The sequence below is a fragment of the Prinia subflava genome, chromosome 4 (genome assembly GCF_021018805.1).
Source record: "Prinia subflava isolate CZ2003 ecotype Zambia chromosome 4, Cam_Psub_1.2, whole genome shotgun sequence".
Classification (NCBI taxonomy): Eukaryota; Metazoa; Chordata; class Aves; order Passeriformes; family Cisticolidae; genus Prinia; species Prinia subflava.
In genome coordinates, this window is record NC_086250.1 from 34617121 (window position 1) to 34637436 (window position 20316).

The 20316-nt window shown below is 41.0% G+C and overlaps 1 protein-coding gene and 1 long non-coding RNA gene across 3 annotated transcripts in view; one reads left to right on the top strand and one right to left on the bottom strand.

Annotated features, from left to right (window-relative positions):
• Nucleotides 1-9171: 9171 nt before the first annotated feature.
• LOC134549356 (uncharacterized) lies at nucleotides 9172-12054 on the bottom strand. Its single transcript, XR_010080075.1, has 3 exons — nucleotides 11892-12054; nucleotides 10819-10942; nucleotides 9172-10721 (listed from the first exon to the last, which is right to left on the bottom strand). It is a non-coding gene; the product is annotated as an uncharacterized LOC134549356 (long non-coding RNA).
• A 321-nt stretch (nucleotides 12055-12375) lies between these two features.
• Nucleotides 12376-20316, top strand: part of PPP1R12A (protein phosphatase 1 regulatory subunit 12A) — a 113794-nt gene continuing 105853 nt past the window's right edge. The window contains exon 1 of one of the 2 annotated variants that reach the window (XM_063396416.1): nucleotides 12376-12718. In XM_063396416.1, the coding sequence (XP_063252486.1) occupies nucleotides 12482-12718 (237 nt within the window). In that variant the 5' untranslated portion in view covers nucleotides 12376-12481. The remainder of the gene's footprint in view (nucleotides 12719-20316) is intronic. The other variant, XM_063396415.1, reaches the window with a different exon arrangement.

The window sequence follows — 20316 nt, forward strand, 5'->3', positions numbered from 1 at the left end:
AGAACATCCCATCCTGGAAAACTCATCTCACTGCTGAAAATAACTAGCCTTACTAATACTTTATAAGTTTAAAGGAGAGCTTGGGATGAACTGATCACCGCCTAAATGGCAAAGGCCAAAAGCTTTTCAGTTTTGAAAAACCAAAACCTGGCATAGGGTCAAGTGGCACTTTGGCAGAATTCCAGCTTCTCTTACATACATACATACATACATACATATATATGTGTGTATGTATATATATGCAAACTTTGCAGCTTTTCAGCCAGAAGCAGATGTGGCAAGGGAAAAAGACTTGCATGCAGTTCTGTTGCACTTCACAAGAGCAATGGGTGCTATGAACAAAATTGTAGTTATATGCACTTGGTTGGATTAATACAAATGTCATAATTAATCTCCTGGCAGTCATTTCACAGGCAATGTGCAAATGCATACACAACTGCAGCAAGAGGTTTTATTATAATGTCTGATATACATGCCAGAGAGCTAACCCATCTTCTTGCACCACCTTCAGCCCTTCAGGTACTGAAATGCCCAATTCCAGTTTATTACATCTTTTCATACCTTTTTAAATTATGGTTCCTGCTTATATTGAAGTGGAGGCCTTAGTAAGCTATATGCTTACTTAATTAGTGTACTTATAAGCATATGCATAGCTACTAGGGCTTAGAGGTTTCAGTGGGACCATTACATGATTGCACCTCATTATATTGATTAATATTGTGTGAAAACAAATGTTCCACAGATTTCTTTACAGTCCTCCTCTACCTTCACTGAAGTTGATTAGTGCATTCCCTTCCAGGTATGACTATGCAATGACTAGCCAAGGAAGATGCCTTTAGTCTCATGCAGCCAGCCATTGGGTGCTGTGCCCTCAGGAAGTGGACCCAGCTCCAAAACAGGTGTTACAGCCAGCAGACAGAGGTCATTAGTTGTTAGCAGATAGGGTGTATACAAAAGATGTCCTGAGAACAAGTACAGTGGCTTGAACTCTGTTCTTTGCCTTGCCTCGGGGTCTCTGTTGTTGTCTTTGGCTTTGCTCTTCAGGATCCTGCTGCCATTCACCACCTGTTCATTTGTAGTTCTGCCCCAAGCCATCTGTCCTTGCTGTTGCTCTGTCTGCTCCTTCTCCTGGACTCACCTCATGAATTACACTCTCTGCTTTTCTGCGTCCATCTGAAGTTCAGCTGTGCTCTTGTCAAAGTACATGCAAGCTTCCTGGTGCCAAACCCCACATCCAACCATATGCCTGCCTTACTCTGTTAGGCTAATGAGCGTTATATGTCTCTGGTTCTTGATTTCAGATTAATTGCATCACCTGGCTCCTGCCTCCACCCAGACTCAAACCCCAGGGCTTCACTGGGAGTCTTGTAACTCCCATGTCCCGCCGTAACAGTCTGCATAGACAGGTGCAGACAGACAGACAGCAGCTTGTTTTGCTGGTGCTCCAAGCTGGGCAGAAACGAGCCAGCTTTGGTCTTGGAGCTGTACTCCTACATTACCTGAAAGGGAGAGCTCTTTTATAACCACTGATAGGTTGCAGCTTGGATCACAGACAAACTGTATCCATCTCTGTCTATGCTTGCTCACTTAGACATAATGTACCCATTTTTAGGGTACAGATTACATTTAGATACCAAGTAGAGACACACTGTTCACATGTCCCAAATATTTGCCCAGATGTTGAGCAGCATCCTCTGTGGCACAGAGGCAGAGAGAAATTTATTGTGAGGGTTGGAAAGGACCAAGGCAGAAAGATTAAACTGTCTAAAAACTGGTTACAGTTTATCTGTGAATGTTATCTGTGTTGACCATGCCATTCAGATGAAGCATAGCAATTGCATTTCATTAATTTGAGCATTCATTAATTTCATTAATCAAGCAAATTCTAATCTGAAGCACTGTTTTTGAATCTGGTGGGTTGACCTTGGCTGGATACCAAGCTTGTCTATCACTCTCCCTTCTCAGCTGGACAGGGGAGAGAAAATAAGATGGAAAATTACTCATAGGTTGAGATAAGGCAATTTACTGAGGCAAAATTGAAAGTTTGTGCAAGTGCAAGAAAGAGGGAAAAAAAATTATTCTCTACTTCCCATTGGCAAGCGATGTACTGGGAAGCAGGGCTTCGGCATGCATAGTGGTTGCTCCAAAAGGCAAATCTTATAAATAATGAATGATCTCCTCTTCCTCCTTCTTGTTTTCTTAGCTTTTATATCTGAGCTGACATGATGTGGTATGGAAGATCCCTTTGGTCAGTTTAGGTCAGCTGGCCTGGATGTGTTGCCCACCCCAGCGTCCTGCCGAGGGCAGTGCTGGAGAAAGCAGCGCTGACGCTGTGCCAGCCCTGCTCAGCAGTATCAAATCAGGAGGGTGTTATCAAGACCCTTCTCGCTGCCAATGCCAAGCACAGCGCTGTGAGGGGTGCTGTGGGAAAATGAGCTCCATCTCTGCCAGACCCAATACAGTCAATTAGGTGTCCCTTTGTTTCAGCAGAGGTAGTCTAGACTTCCTCAAAATCTGTATTTCTATAAGTGGAACACAACTCTTATTTCCAAAGTACTAGAATTTGAAGTTTAAGCCTTTATCCAGGGTAGTTACAGTAAATTACACCAGTTGATGATTTGATCTCATGTAACTTCCACACCAGCAGAGAAAATATCAACAGATATAGAAGATGCCAGAAAGATGTGCTTGAGCTACGTTAAAGCTAACTAGTTTGGCTACAGGTAGTAACAGAAGCAGAGTTCAAGTGTAAACTAAGTTAGGCTAGATTTAATTTAGACTACTGGAATTTTGTGGCTTAAGCTGAGCTCTGTGCTTGCATACCTTGTACCCAACCCAGGCAACACAAAGCCATTGAACAAAGCCATTGTACACTGGAAGCATTAAAGCAAATATTGACTCTGAAGGCTGCCTGTTTTATGGCAGCTTTAAAAGCAAATGAAGCATTTATTAACTTCCAAATAGTTTTTTATACCTGAGTATCTCAATGGGTCTGCTCATAAATACTGTACGATGTGAGCAAGGGCACAGTGGCAGGATCTGGCCACAAATGCTTTGAGGCATGTGACAGAGACAGATATTTTTGTACTTTTGTTTCTAGGTAACTGCCTGGTTTTCCTTAACTATGTTTTGATTATGGTATGGACTTCATTAAACACTGTTTGGGCAAATGGCATGCTTTATATTATATTTAGCTTTATCTCTCTACTTATGAGGACTGCGTGGGGTAATTGCTTCTTTGAGGGCTGATCCTTATTTCTTTATTAAAGTGTGAATCTAAAGTGGGAATATTATATAACAGGGGAATGAGATTCCAGCTCTTCTAAAATGTGTTTCACCTGAATAAATAGTCAGGCTGGAAATTGTCTATGTGTGTTGTATAACCTCTCCATAAGTTACCACATAATTAAATTACAGATTTGGAAACTTATACTGGAAATCATTTACTTGCATAAGAAACTCCAGTGGGATTCAGTGGGATATTACTGGGAGCCAATACAAAGTCACTAAAATGAGTAGGAGTTTCTAAATTGAGCCTTGACTGTTTTAAGTGAAAACAAATTAATACATCTAGACAGTCTCTAGATAGAGCAAGTGTCTCATGTGACCTATATGTATTACCTGTACAATTACTATACTTCTAGAGGAAATAGTCATTAAAACTACTACATATATTTGGGGTAAAAAACAATACAAAATATATTTTCCTTCGTGCTTCCTGCTGCTGCAGAGAAGTGTGAGTGCTATACAATGGCGATTGTATGCAGGATACAGTTGCAGGATATTTCTATTTTTTGTGGGGAATTGCAGGGCATCTCTTTGAAAATACGAATATTTGGAAATATGCAATGCAGAAAAGCAGTGACATAAGTTTTAAATTTTAATTATGGATTAGCTTTTTTACAAAAAGAAGACATAATAGTTGTGCTTTAGGCCATTTTTTATACTGTTTGCTTTTCTATAGTAGTTAGACCTTCTTTATAATCTTATCTAAATGCAAGTGATGAGGGAGTAGAACCACATTCTTCTCCTTTTGAAGTAATTGTTTGCCATTTATTTTACTGGGAGTACCACAGTGATTTTATAAAGATTGTAAGATTTAATATTATGTACAAATTCAAAATTATGCAAACTCTACCTTTCTAAAATATGGGAGCCCACAGAATTGTAACACAGACATTTAGCACAGAAATCACTTTTGTGTTAGTGCAATAATGTTCGGGTTTTTTTAGAGCACTCTTAGCTCAACCAAAACTCCCACTCCAAAAGAAGATGCAGCACTGTGTGCTGTATCTCTAGTAGATTATTATGTCTTTATTAAGGCTTTAATTTAAATATTTTAGATCTTAAATTGTGAACAGTGGGAGTCAAAAGATTCTAATTAATGTGATCAAAACTCTTTATTCAGCTCCTGAAGTTCAAATACAAACTTAGGTCACAAATGTAAAATTAGGAATTTTAAATTATTTATTCCATGTAAAATTACGATTCAGGTGCAGAGCCTGGAATTTTACAAGTTCCTGTTATTTGTTCTACTTATCAGCCCACAGTCCTAAATTACTTATCAAAATGTTAATAACAAAAATAATTAAAACAATTACATTTAAAAATTTTATCTTCCAGTTATCATTGTATACACAAGTAGTTAATTTTACTGTTATTAATATAGTTGAAATAAGGTAATTTCTTATCTATGTATCCACCCATCTATCTTAAAACGAGTGTAATATTGAGCTTTTCTAAGACCAGCCTTTACTTTTTTGAGCCAGTTCCAATAGAAGGGGAAAGCAATGAAATACACATAACTAGAAATCAAGGAACTCTTAGTAGTGTCTGATCTCAGAAAAATCAGTGTTTTAGATCTCAGTTAGTGCTTGAAGTAAAAGTATACCAAAAGTGTTTCAGTGATAAAGAAGTACGTATATATTGTATATGTATATGTATATACTATGAGTATAGTGTATACACTATAGCAGTGCTGTAACAGGGAAGTGATCACCACCCAAACACACCTGCGAGGAAGAGGCAGGTGGGCACAGCAGATGAAGAGCAGCACTGCCTGGCTGTGTCTGGGGGTGAGTTTCTGCTGGGGTCCTGGCTCACTTCATGCCACGGTTGCTGTACACTCAGGACTGAGTGTATGCTAAGTGTGTCCTCTCAGGATGGTCAGTTTTTAAAACTAAGACTTTCAAGAATGAGAAAATTTTTTTATAATTTAACATGAAAATTATATCCTCCACTCACTGCCATGTTTGCTCAGAATCCTATTTGCCACATGGAAGCAAAGAGAAAGTCACATGAAGACAGATACAAAACCTCCACAGCGAAGACAAAGACATTGCTTGCTTGCCTTACTCAAGTTAGCAGATTTATTTTCCACATCCCAGAATCCAGGTCCAAAGGACATCAAACCATTAAAGAAACCTTTCCAGACATGAAAAAAACAATGATTTAATGGTCACAGCTAAAATTACAGGTTAGATTTCTTGTGATGGCTGAGCCTACATAATGTATTCCTGTTTCTGAGAAAAGGGATTCTGTCCTTCCTCAGGCCTGGACACTCTTTTGGAAGCCTCCTGTCATCCTTTGATACATTTGTTCTGTTTGCTAGATCAGCAGAAAACTAGCTGAGGCAAGAAGTAAATAGTCTGCTAGTGTAGCCAACTCAGTCAGGTGTCAAATGAACACCAAAGCCTGGGAAAAGATTGGGAAGGGCATCTGTGCATCCAGAGGTAGGGAATGAGCAGTATAAAAAAAGGAAGACTGTACTTTTCTGTGTCAGTAACCTGCCTGAATATCTCCATTATCTAGTGAAACCTTAGCCTAGGTCTCTGAGAAAATGCTGGAAGACATGTCTTTCTTTCAGGCAGAGAGAAGGTTGTGCCACATATCCAAATTACTTAGGGAAATAAAAAAAAAAAAAAGGCTAAAACCTAGAGGTTACAGCCTTTTCTTCATCTTACACTAAATGGTTAAATAATGCTTTGGTGAAAAGAAGACAGTTTTGAGTTACATAAGCACCTACCAAAAGGAAAATTAATTTTACAGGTCCCTTCTCAAGTGTTTTGAGTTACTGTGATGAATGGGGGAGTTGCAGACCAATATTGGAATGGTTAGGAAATGTAATTTCATCAGATGGGGGTTGAAAGTCGCAAGCTTCCAAACCAGAAGTCATTTAAAAATATTCTAAAGCATACATCTCTGCATTTATGATATAGATGTTAAAGTTTCTGGAGTACCTTAGTGTTACATTAGTGGCTGCTGTAATTTTGCCTCAGTTTATGGTCTCAGTTAAGTAACTCTTCTTTTGAACCAACATGAAGCAATTCAGTTTCTTTATGGCCTTGTACTTAGGAAAAATAGGAGGTCACCAAAGAAGAAGTCACTTGATGGTTTAGGATGAAGTCTGATCAGTTGAGCTGTAGTGTGAGAATTTACCTACAAAAGTACTTTCCATAGCAATCAAAGGGCTCATAAGAAATACAAGGGAGAGAAAAATAGTAGAAGTGTTTATTAGGACAATGAACTACTAGAAGTGATTTCTGAGCAAGAAAACTGCTTTCAGTTGCTTTTTTCTATTGTATTCAGAGACACAGGTCTTTATGAATATTCTCATAAATAAGCATTTCTGTAGGCTAAGAGCCGGTACTCATTCTTAAGAAACTCCTCATTTTAGTGGCTTTCTGAATAGACTAAAGGTTGACATTATTTTTGCAGTGATATAGGTGTGTCACTTGTGTTACTACATTGCTAAGACTAATCACGATGTGACTGTGCAGTTAGTTATGTCATGTGCTCACAAAAATAGAGCCTGTGGGCACCATGAGCAACAAGGCATACAGATGCCCAAAATCCAAGCCAAGCCAATTGTTCAGCCGCGTATAGATTTTAATATTTTTAGTTTAGAGAAATGCCATATACCAAAACAAATATTTAAAAGGAAATTCATATACCTTCTGGTAGCAGAAAGGCAGAAATGTGTCATGGATGTCGATAACCCTTGAGTATATTTACATTCGCATTGTGAATGAGAAGCTAGAATAGGATGTCTTTCATTTCTACTTGTCCAAAACATTCTCCTGCGGCCCTGAAAATATGTTTCCCAGCTGTGATATGTTCAGAATGCAGTTCACAGGGAACAACTTGAATGCATTTCAGAGGGACAGGTCATTCCATTCCCCGTCAGTATTTAAATTGTGTGTTTCAGCAGTATGCTCCTTGACTCAAGCCACACACATGAGTGGGAAAGAAACACTTTAAATTCAGGAAGTTGAGCAGAGGTTCATAAAAGTTACTATGAGGTTATGTAGCCTTTAAGATAGCAAAATAAACCAAAGATACTTGTTCTCAATATCAAGAGGACAAAATGGACAACTCTCACAGCAGTGTCTAACACTGTGTCTGCATCCATACATATGCAGTATTCCCAGAACTGCAAAGATTGGATAGAAACAGAGCACCTTTATTTCTGTTACACAACATATGGCTCAGTTCTTTTTTTTTTATTACATGACTAGACAAAACTTAAATGTAATTGAAAGTAAGAATGATTTTATAAAGTCAAATTCATAAATAAGTATATTTTTCTATTTCTAAAGGACATAGTGTTACTTTTTACTAGCCAAGACAACTATTTTTAGCTTAATCCATGTACTGTTGGAATTGTCTGTAGAACAAATGCTAGTTTAACAGATGGGTACACATAAAAATATGTGAGAGCATCACTATGTGAATCAAGTTTAAATGTTAGCTTGCATTGCCATTCAGGAATACAGAGGCACCAATCTGTGTAAAGCTCATGGAAGATGCTGGGAGAATACATCATTGCAAATCCAATTCAGAACTGCAGAGTTTATAAATCTGTGCTCTGGTTGCTATGGTAGTTTTAGTTTTGGTTTTGGTGACTCAGGATTATGCATTATCAAACAGTAACTCACCTTGAAATGTGGGTTTCTGTATAAGAATCTTACTCAGAACTGACTAAAGAGCAAGAAGTCTGCTTCTTACATAGTTTACTTGGAAAATTTGATAGCAATTTGTGCATAGTCCTCATACCTCTTTTTTTCTGGATAAGGATTGTACCAGAGATTTCATGTTAGATGTGTGGGTGTGTCACACAATCAGGGTAGAGAATACGCCAGATTTAAAGGTAGAAATGGCTGTCAAGTAAAACAATTAAAGAAATGCCTTATTCTTGTGATAAGTATCTCTGTCATGGTGTTTTCATGTGAAAATACTTTTGTATTTTGTTATCCTTTCTCTGATTTTACCATCCATGATTCTTTATAACAATCTGTTAAATTTATTAGAAAGTTTTATTTATTAGAAAGTTTCAATATATATATATGTGATATTTGTCACTATCCTTCAAATTGCCTTTTTTTCCCAGAGCTGGAATGGATTAACTGTGATATAGTAGTTTTCCTTCAATGGGGAGAGAAAAATGTGAAGACAAAATTTTTAGAAGCCACATTGTGTGTAATGCTGTTCAAAATGAGAGGCAAGGCAGCAATTATCCAATTGGAGCTCAGAATAAAATTCTACATCCTAAAAGATGACAATTTTGGGTAAAAAATCAGTGCAAAATCTTCATCTGTGAACTTCTGTTGTCTAGAAGCCTGTGTGAAATAGGTTTCAACAATGGTTGTAATGCTTTTAAGAAAAAATGGAAAGCCAGAAAGCACACTGATAGCAATCTCATTGCTAAATCATTGTATTGATCACTTGAAGCCTGTCATTAAATTAACTGGAAATATGTATATACAGAGATGTTATCCCTATAAAATATTTTCATGGTTACCTCTACAGAAAAGCAGTCCTACTGAATTCAGCGCTAATATTTGTATGTGGAAAATCACATACTTAATCACCTTTAGTGTTGTGTATATACATACAAACAAAGGATTTAACAGCACACCTTGTGTGTTGGGTAGGCTGGTAGCAATACATCAAAAAACCCAGATGAAACGAGGTCTAACTTAGTGTGTCCTTAAGTTGCACTCATAATGTTGCTCAAAAAGTTAAGCATCTCCTGTTAGCATACTATGATTATTGTAAACACACATGCACACTTATGCAGTTATCTAATTCACTCTTGTGACCCTCTCTTGCAGTAGTGACTCTTTTAGAATTAATTAGATTCTCACTTTTAATATGGTCTTCAAATATAGCTTTAATGTATGTTTGCTCTAACCCTCTGCACAAATGAATTTAACACTCCATGCTTAGAGAGAAAAAGGGAAAAGAATTTCATATTTCTACAGAAGTTATTATTGGCATTTACATATGTTGATCTCAATTAATACAGAATTAGAAGCTGTAGACAGTCTCATCTTCTCTCAGCTACACTGATTTTACAATAAAATGGAATGGACATTAGACATGGGGTAGAATGGCATTCCAATGGGGTAAAGAATATGGCCCAATATGCCTTTGCTATTGAAATTACAAACATTTATAGGAGATATGAGATAGGAAAAATTAGCAATTAAAAATATTATTAGTAGTATTATTATTCCCTTCTTGAAGGGTGAACACTTGTAGAGATTAAGGAGTTTACATGAATGACAGCTCTACTTCTGCTTAAGAAACACCATATGTTTTGCTAGATTTAAGAACTACATATAATTTCCAGTAGAGCACACAGCTATCTCCAAAAGACATTTATATCCAATATATATGCAATATCTGAGTTTCAACTGACTGTACAAACGAATTATAGTGTATAGCCTGTAGTGTCTGCAAAACGCCTCAAACATAACAGAACTCCCAACCCTGAGGCACAATCCAAAAAAATTAAAAAGTCAAGGAAAATTATGTCAAGAATGTAGAACGTACAAATAGCTGCAGTATATGGAAAAATATTTGCTGAAGTTCTCTGAAAAGCTGGACCTGAATAAGAGAAAAAAATCTTTCCTGGAGAGAAGAATAAAGGGAAAGTATGAGATCTGGTTTTTAAAACGAAACTAACAGTATGATACTTAGGAACAAATATGAGCTATAGAACCTCTGCATTTCACTAACAAGCCAAGAAGAGCAAGTTGGAGTTAAAAGGGGGTCCATGACCAGAAAGAAAAAGCTGAGCTGGAAAACTGAAATCAAGGAGAGGGGACTGGAGCTCTGATGAAAACTTAGAAACACGCTCCATGACACTGAAATTCCTGAGGGAGTGCATTTTGAACACATGCCTACCTATTTGCCTAGAATTACTTTGTTGCTCTCTATTTAAATATTGTTTGTTGAAATCAAACATTCTTCAGATATGAGATTTCTTGAAGAGTCAAATTTTCAGACAGCCAGCTGAGAGAGAAGCAGCATGATGGGGAAGTGACTTGTAAAATACCCGAGACATCTCGCACAGGAGAATGCAGCTTTTATCTTGCATTACCTTCTTCTGGGTTATGGTTTTCAAGTCATTGGGAAATGGCACTGGGTTGAAAGTCTGTCCCCAGGGGAGTTTGTCCACAAGGACAAGACCACAGCAGGAGGCTGGAGCCCACACAAATTTCCTCCTTAGACATGAATCGGGTGATGCAGCCAAGCTCCTGGCTAGTAATTGTCCATGCCATGCTGATGGTACCAGTGCTATGCCCAAGCACAACTAAATCGTTTGTGTGAGTAGTAAACACTGCAAGGACTGGTTCTGAATTGTACTCTGCAGTCAGCCACATTTTCAAACCCAGGAATCTAAAATGTACCCCTGGATAGTCACACAGGATAGGCTGCCAATGAGAAGACATAAATTAGGTGCCAGGTAATCTTTCATCCACCTACTTAGACTGCAAATCTTTCTCTGGCAAATCTTTCATCTTGACTTACCAGATGTTGTCTTTCATTCTCAATCACATTATGCCTGCAAACTGTCAGTGCATATATCTCATGCACTGCTGTATGAGTAAGTCTGATGGATATTATGCAAATATCTCCAGATGAAAAATCTCTTCTGAAAGACATTAAGAACAGCACGTTGCTGCAGGTACCTTGCAACTACTACTTGTGAAATGTCACTGATATCTTCATCAATAAAAATGGAAATAAAAGCCTCAGTCGGCTGCAAGACTGCTCACCATAAGAAGGAGACATTATAATTAGAAAAGCACGAATCATGCAAAATTTGGAGTGTATGAGGTTTGGTGACCCTCTCAAACTATACTTTGTTTCCTATAATTAGTTGAAAATAAAACTTATTTTCCAGTAAGCTCAAAACCACATTTTATCCCCAGAAATTATTCCATTTAAAGCAAAATACACATTGCTTTTAGCTAAAGAAAACATCCTGTACATAGAAAAAACTTTATTATCTGTAATAGCTTGGTTCCTAGAAGTTGCAACTCTGAATAAAAGGATTTTAGTCTTTGTATCTTCAAATGCTGCATGGTTTGCAACTACTTGTTTTCTCCCTAGAGAAAGGATGGCTGTGCTACCCCAGGTTTTGACATCATGGAAGTGAACTGTAAGTGAAATGGACAATAAGCACAGGGCCTTGTCCACTGCTATGTAGAATGATAGAATCATAGAATGTTATGGGGTTGGCTTAGATCTTAAAAATCATCTAATCCCAATCCCCTGCCATGGGCAGTGGCACCTCCCACTAGACCAGGTTGGTCAAGGCCTTATCCAAACTGGCTTTGATCACTGTAAAGGCCAGGACATCCACAACCTCCCTGGGCCAGTTCCAGTGCCTCATCACACTCATAGTAAAGAATTTTTTACAAAAATATCTAGTCTAATTTGTCCCCATTACTCCTGGTTCTATCACTGCAGTTTCTGACAAGGAGTCCCTCTCCAGCTTCCCTGGAAGCCTCCTAAAGTGTAGAGACAAATGGGAGTTGGCACTTTTGTACATCAAGCTGGTCTGAAGTGGTTATGTCTAGCCTCCCAAAACAACGGACCCTCAAGCAAGTTGCTCCATGTATGTCCTTTTTTCCGTCAAGTGGCTCCATGTGCCCCGTTTGCCAACGCAGGCAGAAAACACCGATGCTGCCGCAGGTGACAGAGGTCGCACACGGGAATGGACATTGCCTTCAGCGAAGCTGCGCGACGGAGGCGGGGCTGCACTTGCACTCCCACTCCCACTCCCACTCCCTCTCCCACTCCCACTCCCTCTCCCTCTCCCACTCCCTCTCCCACTCCCTCTCCCTCTCCCTCTCCCACTCCCTCTCCCTCTCCCACTCCCTCTCCCACTCCCACTCCCTCTCCCTCTCCCCACCGCACTCCCACCTCCACACCCCCCTCCCACTCCCCCTTTCCCTCTCCACTCCCAGCTCGGCCCGGCCCCACACCGCCCCGCCCGCTCGCGCGCTGCCCGCCGGCAATCTCGCGAGATTATGCTAACGACCCCGCCCCGCCCGCCCGCTCCCCGCCCGCCCCGCGCCCTCCCTGGGCGGGTGAGCGCGCGCGGCCGCGGTGCGCTGTGGGATAGTGGCGGTATAAAGTGTACGCTCGGCGCGGCCGGGGCTGAGGGGGCCGGCGCGAGCGGGGCATGAAGATGGCGGACGCCAAGCAGAAGCGGAACGAACAGCTGAAGCGCTGGATCGGCTCTGAGACCGACCTGGAGCCGCCCGTGGTCAAACGCAAGAAGACCAAGGTGAAGTTCGACGACGGCGCCGTCTTCTTGGCCGCCTGCTCCAGCGGAGACACCGAGGAGGTGCTGCGACTGCTGGAGCGGGGTGCCGACATCAACTACGCCAATGTGGACGGGCTCACCGCTCTCCACCAGGTCGGTGCTGGGCCGATCGAGGGACCCCTGGCCGGGCTGCGGCGGAGGGGGGGTGGGGCGAGGCCGGCCGAGTGCCCCCCTCGGAGGAGGAGGTGGAGGAGGAAGGGGCCGGAGGCGGCTGCGCTCCCTCCGCTGGGGGGTGTCGGGGTGGGGAGGTGGCGGCAGGGTCAGCCTGGGAACCGCCGGGGGCCGCGGGCCGAGCCCCGGGCCGGCGGGGCTGCAGGGGCGGGAGGCTGCACCCCCTCCCCGCGAGCAGGGCGACGGGAGGGGCGGATGGGCCTCTCCTCCGGCGGGAAGGAGGTGCCGCTGACCCTCTTTCGTTTTCCCCTCTTTCGTTTCCTCCCTCGGAGGGCCGGGGGGAGCGGGCCCTGCCCTCTGTGTGCTGAGGGGGCCGGAGGCAGGTGCCCCCGGCGTGGGAGGGTGACCGCAGGTGAGAGGAGCGGGCTGGCCTCGGGGGCGCTTCCGCCGCTGCCCCTTGCCCGGGATCCCGGTAGTAGTTCCCCGGTTCCGCAGTAGTTGAGCCGATTAAAGGCTGCTCTTGTGTGCGGGCGACCGTGCTGGGAGACGGATCATCTATTTCTCTCCGGTTTCTAGGGGAAACCAGTGTTTTGTTCATGACATAGAAAGGCTTATCAGTAAGGGGCTGTTTGTTTTCGTTACCGATGGCTCCCGCCGCAGTGTGAAAGCTGAACTTCTAGGGGAGCCGAGGTCTTAAATTTTTCTTCTGTGCGTTGGAAAGTAGTAAAAAACCCAATCCGTATCGCTTTGTTCTGGTGTTGGTATGTGGGAGGGGGGTTAGTGCCGAGGGAGGTAACTTTCACTTGGGCCGGGGGGGAATGGACGGGAAACTGGCTGTGAAGTTTCCTCAAAATGGATGCTTTGTGCATGTTGAACTTCATAGCAGTCTGATTGGAATCTCAAAACGTTAGCCTAATAAGGAAAGGCTGTGGCAATCCGGAGATAATGCGGGTTTGCCTGAACAGTTTTTTTTTTCTAGAAGGCCAAGAGCTTCCACACAATATTAGATTCACTGAATATCTGGAAAGCAAAAAAAAATCTTTTACAGGCTAGCTTCTCGTTCTTAAGTCTAGAAGTTGTTCAGTAGTTAAAAAAAATCTTATTGGTTATGTGTTGTAGGTTGATCAAGTAGAAATCTTCCCAAAATGGTTAGGTGAGGTGGTTTCTTACATTAAAAAAAATGAGATGGTGAATTTGTTTTCTCCATCCTATATAGGTTTTTCAAGGATGTGAGGCTCTAGAAATACATGAACTGCCTTGCAGAACTGGATAGAATCCCCTCTTGAACATTGGATATAAAATTCTACGACTCTCTGCTCTGTTTGCTGTGTCTGAGTTGTCGCTTGCTCCCCTGTGAAGGGTGTTGGTTTGCTTTCAGTTGTGAAGTGAACTGGAAGAATGAGTGTGTTGTGGTTAAGCCTGTCAGCGTGTTACAGCAGCACGGGTACCTGACTGCAGGCTAGCCTGTCACTTCAGTGCAAGGTTTGCTGTATTTATCCTCCTCTAATCAAGTTATGGTAGCTTCATGCTTCCAGGGAGCTCTGTATGAGAAGCCATACCTTAACTGGTTAGATCCTTGGGTCTGCAAATTGCTGTAGTCCAGCCATTGGTAGGGGGAAGGATGACGTTTAGTTTTACTCTATTGTTAGAGTGAGAGATGGCATTCTGTCTTTCTGATGTCTAGATGCCCTTTTCAGAATGTCTTTGATATACAAAAAACTTTCGATTGGGATAATTCTGAGCATATTCTCCCCCCCTTTTTTTTTACGTTGTAGTCAGCTTGCAGTTTGGAAGGGCAAAGTCTAAGGGAACAGAGGTAAAGATTTACATCACTGCTAAAATTCTTGCTCATGCTCCTCCTTTCCCCTCCCCTCCTTTAGTGATACCAAAGGACCTTTTCTGATTTTATGGTATTGAAAGCAAATAAGAGTTGTGAAGTTATCATCCTCTTGAGGCTGTACAGTAAGTGAAGGTTACCTGTTGCTATAAAAAAGACGTAACAAATCCCTGCCTATGACTGACTTTGAAACGTTTTGCTTCATTATTAACACCAAATCTTATTTTCCTCTAATATGCCATATAAAAGGTGCAAATCACACATGATGCAGTCTACAATATGAATTAATCAATCAAATTTGGCTGCAGCGTGAACAAAGCTGTATCTGTTCTCAAAGGGAACTCTTCAAAAACATGTCGTTCTTCCTGACAGTTTTGACTGACAGATGGTAATTGTGTTCAAGTCCATGTTGTTGTGTTTAGGACTGCCATGGTGTGCTGTTGCTTTGTGGTTCACTAGTTGGGGTTTTTTTGTTTTGTGTCGTCTGTCAGTTCCCGTGTAGACATTGCTGCTTCAGAGAAATAAATTTATCTCAGCAAAGATAAAATTACTGTACTTTTTTTGGGTTGTGTCTTTTTTGTCTTCCATTAATTTTTTTTTTCAGTTATTGAGGGCAAATGCATATGTCTGAAGTAGTGATCGAATTAAATATTTAATATTTAGACTTTGATTTTTCTGCTACATATGGAAGTTATAGGAAGAGACTTCAGCTTTGTTTTATTTTTCACAGGTAGTTGGAAGTGCTGAGGGGAAAGTACCATTAATCCTGAAATTCTGGTGAACATCAGGTCTGGTCTTTAATGCAGCATCAAGCTTTGTTGCTGAAGCCATTAGCTAAGCTTTTCCTCTGAGTGGGGTAGAATGCCATCACCATCAGAAAGCTGCATGTAGAATTGTTTCTCTTCATGCATGCGGGAAAGAAAACAATTACTTGACTTGGTAGCTGAGAGGAGGAAAGGGGGGAGGATATATATAGATACTTGCTTCAGCTCTTCACAGTGCCAGTGAGCAGATTTTGTTTTATATCTGCATGTGCACAGATGAGTGGACTTGAGTACATCATATCTGAGGACAGATGAGTTACGTTCTTTAGTATCTTTCAGAAGTGGAAAAATTGTCGTTAGGTGATGGTTATTATTCCTCTATGTAATTTTGAGTTCAAAGCTCGCTTTAAGAACTTGTTCTGTACAAATCCTCAGGTTAGGCCTTCAGCACAGAGGACAAAACTGCTGTGTACTGTTCCTATTTTATCTATGAGATATATATATATGCAGTGTAAGATATATACTGCAGCAGGATAGTGTGTGGTTAAGCCTGCTGCATAATCTGCATTATACACATATTGTGTGTATGTATTTGTAAGACCAGAAAATTTTTAAATGAGAACTAAAATTTACACTCAGCTGTGAGTGCCCCATTACTCTAGTGGAGGTGGAAGGTTTGAATGTTGCACTCCCAGACAGCTGTTATGCAGGATGAGATCTAACTTAAAGTGCAGCTTTGCTAATCTGCCTTAACAATGGAATGTAAGGGGAACTTTAGAAAAGAAAGAGGTCCAAAGATGAGCTGTGACCTTACAGATTATTAGTGTCTCCGGAGAGGGGGGTAGAAGTGGCATATTCTGAAATAATGTCAAGAAGAGGCTATATAATATTTTCCATAAAACCTGTTCTCTTCTTAGGCAGACGTATTTTTTCAGAGTGGGATTCAGTTCTCTCGTCCTGAAAGCTTAACACCTATCATTCCTCAGAGTTTGGACTCTCTTCTGCTTTCCTTGGCTTTCATGAAAGAGGATTTAGTTCACTAGCTCTGACTGGAATTTATTGCCAAATGGCTGAAAGTAGTTGGTCTAGAAGTTACATAGAGATTTGTACAGGAAAGTGGAGCCCACCCTTTCTGGACAGCACTGTGGAAAGGCTGCATGCAGTGGGGAGGGACCACGATGTGGCCAGTTTCCTGGAAGGCTGGATTTCCTGTGCACATTGCTCCCCTGGGAATGCTGGATGTGCAGTGTGGAGTACCTGCACACACCTCAGCACTGGCTGAGATTAGGCTGTCATTGGGTATCACAGTTTATGCAGCCTGCTTTTGGACTGCCCTTTTTCTTTGAGGCCACTCACACTTAGGAGATGGTAACCTTGTTTCTGGCCTCATTCTCTCTGGGTGAGGAAGGTGAGTGCTGTAGCCTGATTCCACCACACAGCATGAAAAGAACGTCCTGCTGTGCTGATCTTGCCTGTTCTGGGGAGGGTACTGCTTTTGAAGTAGGGAAATTGTCTTGGCTGTTTGTGCATGGGGGTCATTGTGCATCCACAGGGGATGTTGTTGGTTGAGGCCCCTACTCCTTGCTGAAGGATTCATGCCATTTTTTTTTGTCTGTGACAACTACAGTTTAATTAAGCAAAATTCCTTGAAGGCTCTCTCTCTGTATCAAATAGTGTTTTTCTGCAACTCTTTAGGTGCTCAATTGAATGTGAAGGTGAGACTGTTTTAGCAACACTATAGTTACATACTGGTTTGCAGATAGAGCAGTATGGAGTGTTTGATAGAAATTTTGATTTGCTGCTGCTGCTGTTGTAAGACTATGCTGTGTTTATCCCTGAATACCAATTAAGATTGTGTGTTTCACAGAATGCTTGCTTACTCTTTCTGAGTAAGGACAGTTACTGCTGTCTTAATTTCTTTTGGGTTCTTTGAAATTTATTTCTTAGACAAGAAGTACATTCCTTTGCAGGAGTTCTTCCAACTGTTTATGTGAAAAGTTCTGTCAGGGCTTCTGGTGGCGTATTCTTTGTACCTGATATAGTAACAAATATGGATACCTTTGACGCCAAATGTGTCCTTGTTACAACACCCTTTCTTGCTGCAACCAGTGATGCAAAAGGGACATAAAATCTACCAGCACTGGATCCCTTTGCCTTAGAACTTGATTGAGCCTTATGGCTGCACTGTCCACAGTACATCTGATGAGTGGTGACAGAAGTCATTTATTTGAGCTGGGGCCACAACATGTGCAGCACATCAAGCTGTAACAGCGAAGACAAGATTGCCAGCGTCTTAAATCTCTAGAGTGTTTGCACCATAGCAGCAGCACCCAACAACCAAGGGTAAGGAAGGTATAGAATAGCTCAAAGCTATCCTAGTAGCCTCCTCGCTCTGACTTCTGCCATGACTCTTTCAGAGAATGCAAATACTGGTGCATATGACAAATTTGTTAACTTTTCAAAACTGTTGAGTAGGAGGACTTTGCTTTGTACAGAAAGGTTTGTACTCAGTTACAAAACTGATGTCAAAGTCTTGCTGTTTGGAGGGGAACCAACCTACTAATCACCAAACCTCCTAATGCTCTCATGGTGGATGTTCTACCACTGAGAATTTTGGAGTAATTTGCTCAGCTTGTTTTATTATTCTTTTATCGTGGCTTCTTTTTTTTTTTTTTTTTTTTTTTTTTTTTTTTAATCTGTGCAACAAACCACAGAGAAAATCAGTCCGGAAAGAAATGTAATGTTGACTTCACTCAGTGATCAGACTACAGAGACATATTTGTTTAAATTCCCTTTTGTAATTGGTTCTTGTGTGGGCCACAGATCTTTCTCTCTGTAGTTACAGTAGCTAGGTTCAGATGGTACAGTAAGTACTTGTTAACTTCCTACTGCTCTTGTCATCTAAGATGTTTCCTTCTCTTTGAAATGGAGGCAAGAAGAGGGGAAAAAAGGTGTGATTTTTTCATAAGTTAAAATACTGTATTCAACAATTTGCATTCTCCTTGGTGTTTTATGAAAGAAACGAGTAACAATCTCTTCATTTTAGGTTTGTTATTTCTGAGTGGTCTGTCAAGTCCGAACCTGGGATTGCTGTGTATTTTCATTGCTACAGATATTTCTTGTGCATGAACGCAAGTGAATTCTAGCATATAGAAATTACCTAAAGTATTTAAAGCCAGTTTTCACATCAGTGTAACTGACAGGTTTCTTAAACTTGCTAGTCATGGAGGAAGAGTTCTGCATTCCAGTGTAAGGATGAATTCAGCTGGCAGGGCTTTAGTATTTTCTGAAGCTGATGTTCGGGGACAATTTCTACTGGTCTCTAGATATGAATTTCACTGTAGCATTAATGCTGCTTTTACTGTACAGCTTTGTCTGTGATTTTCTATGTGTTCTACTCTATTTTTGATATTGCTAGAACACTTTCTCATGATAAGTCATCAAAAAGCACCTTGTAAGAGTAGGTGAGATGTGCTTTTGTATGTATGAATAAAACTAATATGAACACAAAGGCCTTGGTTTAAGGCTTTTATGATTTTGACATTGTAGTAGCAAGAATGCCGTTTTACCGAAAATTGCATTTCAGTTGTTAGCTAAATTTGAGGCTAGGAGACAGAAGCAGTCTGTATAAATCACTAGTAGATATACCACTCTGGAAGGATCTGTATTCCAGGCTTAAAAATATGTGCTACGTTTTAGTTGGAACAGATGGTTTGACAGGCTCTTGTCCAGTTCTTTACTTGTTTATCCCTTTGCTCATGCTCTCAGTTGCTCCCTTTCTCAAAGTTATTACTTAGGCTAGTAAGACACTTAGTGCAATCCTCTCAAAAACTGAGAGCCCAGCAAATTGGTAGTCCCTCTCGGTGTAATTGTGTTTCCTGAGGCTGGGCTCCTACCATGTGAAACTGAGGAACATGCATGGTCTAGCAAATACTGATATTTTATCCAAGGATATGTTCGGGTGAGTTAGACTTAGACAAACTAATCTGCTCTGGAAGCAGTGTAGAAGTAGTTTTGATCTGTAGCATGAGTACACCTTTCTGGGATTCTTGCAACCAAGAAACTGTATATTACATCTTATTGCCGCTGTATTGTATATAAATACAGTGATACTGAGTGAGACATGCAGCAGATGAGGACATTTGCCTAACAAATGCTTTGTCAGTGCCCAACAGTATATTTTTCTTCATTGATCTAGATAGCCGTAAAATGTAAACTGGAATGCAGCTGTAAGGCAGTGGAGCCATCCCTAAGCTGGCCAGCTTCTGATGCTGCTGGATGGGCGGAGACATTCCAAGCTCCTTTACTTTCCTATATGCATTCCTGAAATGACAGTCAATGGAAAGCGTGGCATAAGAGTAGCAGCATTCCTCAGCTGTTTCCTTTCTAGTAATTTCAAGTCTGTAAGACAGAATTAGAGAAGGCAAAAGATGATCACGATATTTGGTAGGGAGGGAGCATTGTTGAATTTTTTTTTTAATGCACTGTGTTGACAATGCCTGGTACCTAGCTCTTGTGTTTCAGTTATTGAGCACACTGAATCAGCCACTGTGCTTATCCCAGAAACACTGAATCTTTGCAGGCTCATTGGCGAAACCAAAATTACAGCAATATGATGAAGTCTTTGAAGAAGACTGTTTCCCATTTATGCCTGAGTGGTGTTAGCACTTACTCCATTAACAATGTATTTGTTAGGCTAATGGCTTCTAAAGGTCTGTTAAACACAGTGAAGTATGGAGTTGGCTTTAAGAAGAGGGTGAAGCCTCTGAGAATAAAATGTAGCCTCGTTTTGGGCCTACACACAGAGGTAGGTTTATCTTCAAGAGGGCAAATAAATAGTTCCTATACTACTGTAGTTTCTCAGTGCTTAAATTTGATCTATGACTAGAACATGACCATTGATTCTGATACTAAATTATCTGTTAGCTGTGGTCGTTAGAAATGGTTCTAGCCCTAAAACATTCAAAAGGGCCAAGTCT